This window comes from Pempheris klunzingeri, chromosome 2 (assembly GCF_042242105.1).
Source record: "Pempheris klunzingeri isolate RE-2024b chromosome 2, fPemKlu1.hap1, whole genome shotgun sequence".
In the NCBI taxonomy this organism is placed as follows: Eukaryota; Metazoa; Chordata; class Actinopteri; order Acropomatiformes; family Pempheridae; genus Pempheris; species Pempheris klunzingeri.
In genome coordinates, this window is record NC_092013.1 from 302,501 (window position 1) to 309,448 (window position 6,948).

Genomic DNA, 6,948 nt, shown 5'->3' on the forward strand with positions numbered 1-6,948 from the left:
TCACAGCTTGGTGGCGCCATGGCTCCGGCCATAAAGGAGCTGTCCAGGTGGCTCGACGCCAACTCGGAGTACTACGTGGCTCCAGACTGGGCCGAGGTGGTCAAACACTCGGTGAGTCTGACGCTCGACGGTGCAGAGACAGGCGGGACTGTCTTAAAGGGACGCGGGAGGGGGGCTCCTGACAAAGGGCTGCCTAGAGTGAAGTAGCATCAGTTCAAGTGGAAGCTAAAATCCCTGTTTTTGTTAATGGAGTCTGGTGAAGAGAGCGATGACGGTCGGACGGTCTCAGCCGCCCCGTCAAACATTAAATGATCACTTTAAAGGTTTCTCCACCGTTCGGTGTTCTTTTTATTTCCTGACGCTCTGATTTCGGAGCTTCCTGTCTGAACTGTGACCTTTAACCTCCTGCAGGGTTTCCTCCCTGAGGGGAAGTTCTCTCGGATCCTGACAGAACCGGTCAACAGGGACCCGGGCTCTCGGCGCCGTGGACGGCGGCCTCGCAGTGAGATGCCTAAGCCTCTGCTGTCCGTCTCCGACTCTGCCTCATCTGGCCTCGGCCCCCCCCTCTTCATGAACGGCGGGCTGATCGGCAGCATGGACTCCATGGTGGCCATGCAGAACCTGCGCGGTGGCATTCCAGGTATTCCCATCTCCGGGATCATGGCGGCCGGATTCCCACACGGTTTCTCCGCTGCCGTCCAGGCGGGAGGAGCCGGAGCGCCGGCAGACGATGCCAAGAATGGGTTGAGTATGTTACCCATGATGCTGCACGGCATCCCGCACCCCCATGGGGCTGCGATCCAGCAGCACGCCTTATTCAGCGTCGGTGCAATGATGGCGCACGCGCCGCCGCCACCTCACCCCAGCTCCTCCTCCTCTTCTTCATCGTCCGCCGCGAAGGTCACCACGACAACCGCGCCGTCTACATCAGAGGCGGCCAGCCCCTCGTCCACCACGCCCGCCGAGAGCAGCGCCCCCTCTGGCGGTGAGAAGGAGAGGAGCCGCGAGGAGAAAGGAGCGGCGGACTGCAACAAGAGAGCGGGAGGAGCCGAGGCCACGGCCATCATCACCTCCACCAGCAGGGGGCACCTTGGCGCCGCGCACCTGGGAGCCGGCGCCGGCAGCCATCTTACCTTCAACCCCTTCTTGATCCCGGGCATGTCCCACGGCCTGCTGTACCCACACATGTTCCTCCCCCACGGCGGCATCATGGCGCTGCCCGCCATGCCTCCGGGTGCAGCGGACGGCTCCCCCGGCAGCCCCAAGAGGAGGAGGAAGAGAGGGCGGGAGGACGGGGAGAGGGAGGAGGAGAGGGAGAAGGCAGCGAAGGGGGAGGAGAGAGAAAGTACAGTTAAAGCGAGTGTCACCTCCCACCCAGCCTCCTCCTCCTCCCCCTCCGTCCCCTCTACCTCAGCTCCAGACCCGACTGAAGAGCCCCAGACTGGGCAGGGAGACGGGGAGGACGGGCCCGCGGAGCCCCAGGAACCAGACTCCCACGACCCCCCCGAGGGAGCAGCAGAGCAGCAGGAGGAGAGACGGGAGGACACAGGAGGGGAGGAGAAGCAGGACGCTGAGGAGGAGCAGAGACAGGTGGACGGAGAGGAGGCGTAGGGGAGGAGAACACTGCAGAGGACAGAGGGACAGCCGCCTCCTGCTCTCCCCCGTCTCCCCCCGTCTCCCCCGTCTCCCCGACTGAGCAACAGTGTAAAGTTTGTGCCGTGTCTGTCAGTCAATGTCCATGTAAAGACTTTTATTATGATGATGACTAATAATAATGATGATTATATTCAACTCGGTTCTGTTTATATACCAAGACCCCCCCTCCTCCCCCCGGCCCCTCGCCCCCGCTCTGCTCCACTCCAGCCCCACCTCCCCCACCTCCCCCTTCACTCCCTCCTTGTATACAAAAAAACTAGTGTAAGAAATCTTCTGTGTATTTTTCCCTTCATTCTGCATCCAGACTGAGCTGGGAGGGACTGACACACACACACACACACACACACACACACACACACACAGACACAGACACACACACACACACACACACACACACACACACACACAGACACACACACACACACACACACTCACACACACACACACACACACACACACACACACAGACACACACACACACACACACACACACACGCAATCACACACACAGACCCACACACACACAGACACACACAGACACACACACACACACACACAGACACACACACACACACACACACACACACACAATCACACACACAGACCCACACACACACAGACACACACAGACACACACACACACACACACAGACACACACACACACACACACACACACACACAATCACACACACACACACACAATCACACACACACACAGACACACACACCCACACTCACACACACACCCACACACACCCACACTCACACACACACACACAATCACACACACACACACACACACACACACACACACACTCTCACACACACACACACACACACACACACACACACACACACACACACACACACACACACACACTCACACACACACACACACACACACACACACAGGCATCATGTGCTAACTAACTGAGCAGCAGCTTCAGCAGTTAAAATCGATGCGGTCCTGAGCTGACTTGTTGTGGACGTGCAGCTTTGGTTTGCCGTGTGTGTTCGGACGCCGTCACGTGTTCTCACCCCAGTTTGGGAGCCGAGGAGCACCTGTGTGTTCACCTGAGGACTGTGTGCTTATCGCCTGGCTCTCTCCGCTCACCCCAGCGATATTCAGATAATCTGCGCAGGCTGGACGAACCGGCGCCCCCACGTCCACGTGACAGTGAACACCTTCCCCGAGTCGAACGCGCCGGTGAACTCGAGGCCAACACGTTTCGAAGCGACTCCTGATGTGACTCAAAGAGAAAAGTCCGTCTGACGAGCTGCCAAATCAGGAACCAGCGTCTCTCTGCTAGTTTTCTACCTGCTAAAATGAAGGAATGAGTCACAGTAGAGGTGAGGTCACTGAATCTGAGGCCATGAATGTTGTATCTTAATGGTCAGAGAGCAGCCCCCCCCCCCCCTTTAGATACTGTCATGTATTTTATTATTTTGACTCTAACTTTGTTATCAGTTATCTTGTTATCAGTGCTCCGCCGCTGCTGCTACAACTTCTTAGATGAAGTTCACAGTTCAAGTGTCATTTACTCGTCACAGCAGAAGGAAAAAGCTCGACCTTCCGTTCACTTCCACCGATAAAAGCAGAGAACAATCATGACTTCATTTGTTTTTAACTGTTTGCATCATGTAGACGTTAGTGTTAGAGCTCAGTCAGACCCCCACCGGCCACCAGGGGGCGACAGGAGGGACGGTGGGAGAAAAGAGGAGAAGTGGTGTCTTTATTTCTGCTTCTGTCTGAGCCCCCCCCCCCCCGTGCTCAGTCAGATGACCCGTCTGCTGTCCAGTGAAAGGGAAGAGATGAAGAAGAGAGAGGAAGAGGAGGGGAGTCAGACAGTTTTAAGTCTCTGAACATGTAAATGTGTCGCTGTATATTTGCTGTTTTTGTTTTTTTCTTTAAGTGCTTCGTTCATTTCTGTCGCTGTGTTTGTTTCTCCGTTTGGAAAAAAAAATACTTGACAATGCGAGGGGGGTGGGGGGGTGGGGGGTGCTTTGAGGTTATTCCTGACAGACTGTACTGTACATGAAAAGGATGCAAGTAGCTGGTGTTATTCAGTCTCAGAACAGGGTGTGTGTGTGTGTGTGTGTGTGTGTGTGTGTTGGGGGGGCGTGCCACATGTTTCTGTTGACAACGTTTGGTTTCACTTCTGTTTTGTTTTCTTACCTGAAAACATCATTTTTGCACAAAGTCTGTTGTCTGTTACCTGTGTGTGTGTGTGTGTGTGTGTGTGTGTGTGTGTGTGTGTGTGTGTGTGTGTGTGTGTGTGTGTGTGTGTGTGTGTGTCTGTTACCTCTGTGTGTGTGTGTGTGTCTGTCTGTTACCTCTGTGTGTGTGTGTGTGTGTGTGTCTGTCTGTTACCTCTGTGTGTGTGTGTGTGTCTGTTACCTGTGTGTGTGTGTGTGTGTCTGTTACCTGTGTGTGTGTCTGTTACCTGTGTGTGTGTGTGTGTCTGTTACCTGTGTGTGTGTGTGTTTCTGTTACCTGTGTGTGTGTGTTACCTGTGTGTGTGTGTCTGTTACCTGTGTGTGTGTGTGTGTCTGTTACCTGTGTGTGTGTGTGTCTGTTACCTGTGTGTGTGTGTGTCTGTTACCTGTGTGTGTGTGTGTGTGTGTGTGTGTGTGTCTGTTACCTGTGTGTGTGTGTGTGTCTGTTACCTCTGTGTGTGTGTGTGTGTGTGTCTGTCTGTTACCTCTGTGTGTGTGTGTGTGTGTGTGTCTGTCTGTTACCTCTGTGTGTGTGTGTGTGTGTCTGTTACCTGTGTGTGTGTGTGTGTCTGTTACCTGTGTGTGTGTCTGTTACCTGTGTGTGTGTGTGTGTCTGTTACCTGTGTGTGTGTGTGTTTCTGTTACCTGTGTGTGTGTGTTACCTGTGTGTGTGTGTGTCTGTTACCTGTGTGTGTGTGTGTGTCTGTTACCTGTGTGTGTGTGTGTCTGTTACCTGTGTGTGTGTGTGTCTGTTACCTGTGTGTGTGTGTGTGTGTGTGTGTGTGTGTGTGTGTGTCTGTTACCTGTGTGTGTGTGTGTCTGTTACCTGTGTGTGTGTGTGTGTGTCTGTTACCTGTGTGTGTGTGTGTGTCTGTTACCTGTGTGTGTGTGTGTGTGTGTGTGTGTGTGTGTGTGTGTCTGTTACCTGTGTGTGTGTGTGTGTGTGTGTGTGTGTGTGTGTCTGTTACCTGTGTGTGTGTGTGTGTCTGTTACCTGTGTGTGTGTGTGTCTGTTACCTGTGTGTGTGTGTGTGTGTCTGTTACCTGTGTGTGTGTGTGTGTCTGTTACCTGTGTGTGTGTGTGTGTGTGTGTGTCTGTTACCTGTGTGTGTGTGTGTGTCTGTTACCTGTGTGTGTGTGTTACCTGTGTGTGTGTGTCTGTTACCTGTGTGTGTGTGTGTGGATGCTCCTCCGTCGGTCTCGTCCTGACAGGTCACTTTTCTTGTTGGATAAAACAAACATAGCTGTTGCCTTGTCACAGTTTGTGGCTGCATATAATTTATTCTGCTTTTCTTTTGCTTTGCCAAACTCTCACCAAATATGACATTCTTTCTCTCTTAGTTTCATCATGTATTACTCAAAGTAAAATGCCTTATTTAGCTCGTATTTTTTTGTATCCGTGTTCTGTTACATCTCCGTATGTTGGCGTGTTTGCTCAGTGTGTGCGTGCGTCATGGCCTTGGTGATGTGCATTAAGTTCAGAAGCCGACGGTCCCGCCGTCCGAATCGCGGCGTCGATCCAAAAGTCAATCAGTCGTCCCTCAAAGCACAAATGGAGAGCGAGCAGGACGTTCCCAGTGCCTCTGAAATCACTCCGATCGCTGATCGGCTTCTCTCTGCGGGCCTGTGCAGACGCCATGTTTCCATAGCGACGGCTTCACTGGTAGCAGATGATGCCACGCAGGCCATTAAAGGGAAATTCTGGAGTTTTGTCTCATCTGTCCGCTGTGACTGAGCCATGATGAGGTTTGACTTCCCGGCTCTGTTTGGAAACCTCCGACAGCTTCATTCCTCACAGAAACACCTTAGACACACACACACACGACACACACACACAGACACACGACACACACACACACGACACACACACACACACACACACGACACACACACACACACGACACACACACACACACACACACACACACACACAGACACACACAGACAGACAGACACACACACACACACACACGACACACACACACACACACACACAGACACACACACACACGCACAGACACACACACACAGACACACAGACACACACACGACACACACACACAGACACACACACACACGACACACACACACACACACACAGACACACAGACACAGACACAGACACACACACACAGACACACACACACACACACAGACACACACAGATCTTCAGGTCAAAGTTGGCTCATCTCTGTTTCATTATTTTATTCTCAACTCGTTTCAGCCTGGTGGTTTGTGACATGTTTGGGTGATGAGTCAACTTTGTCCTGAAGGTGTGTGTGTGTGTGTGTGTGTGTGTCTGTGTGTGTGTGTAGGTGTGTCTGTCTGTCTGTCTGTCTGTATGTCTGTCTGTCTGTCTGTCTGTCTGTATGTAGGTGTGTGTCTTCTGGCTCTAGCCTTCTGTGTGAAGCTGTGGGAGGTTCAGGGTCAGGGTTTCCCTTTAAGGAGGCCTTTGCTCCCCCAGGCCCTCTCGCTGCCCGAGGCCTTGTGACGTCACTGCGCTCACAGTTTGGACCGGTTCAGGCGTTCGATTGTTCTGGAGTGTTTAGACTCCACAGAGGCTGAATCCAGCCAAGCGGTTGAAGGTTTGCGTCGAGTCCACAGCCCACGTGTGCACATCACTTCCTGTCGGTGGTTTGTTCTCAGAGGTGCAGCCGGAGGCGGACTCACTGTCTGCTCATGTGACACGGCGCCTTCTTCAACAGTGTTCTGTCTTTATCCCGTTGGTTCACTGAAACGTTCTGCTGAACGTCACCTCAACATGTTGTAAGCGTTGATCTCTCATCATAAACTGTATTTATTGTATAGTTCTTGTCTTTACATCGTTACTCATGACGGATTCATGGCTGCTTTTGTCACTCTGACAGACCCAGTGTTCTGGTTCACGTGGACGTTAAACTGTCTCCAGCCTTCAGCTGCTGATCTGCTGGTAGATGTGATCTCATGGCGAAGAGTCCCAGTGTCCCTCCTCTTTATTCCCTCACTGAGCGTCATGTGCTGCGCAGTGATCTTCAGTCTGAAACAGCTCACAGGATCCAAACTGGTAATGAACCTCTGTGTAGCGTTTTAGGACAA

The 6,948-nt window shown here is 52.6% G+C and overlaps 1 protein-coding gene across 1 annotated transcript in view; it reads left to right on the forward strand.

The window, feature by feature from the left end:
- chd6 (chromodomain helicase DNA binding protein 6) overlaps positions 1–1,791 on the forward strand; it is a 68,230-nt gene extending 66,439 nt beyond the window's left edge. The window contains exons 44-45 of the mRNA XM_070844837.1: positions 7–111; positions 412–1,791. Of these exons, the coding sequence (XP_070700938.1) occupies positions 7–111; positions 412–1,611 (1,305 nt within the window). The 3' untranslated portion in view covers positions 1,612–1,791. The remainder of the gene's footprint in view (positions 1–6; positions 112–411) is intronic.
- Positions 1,792–6,948: the final 5,157 nt, after the last annotated feature.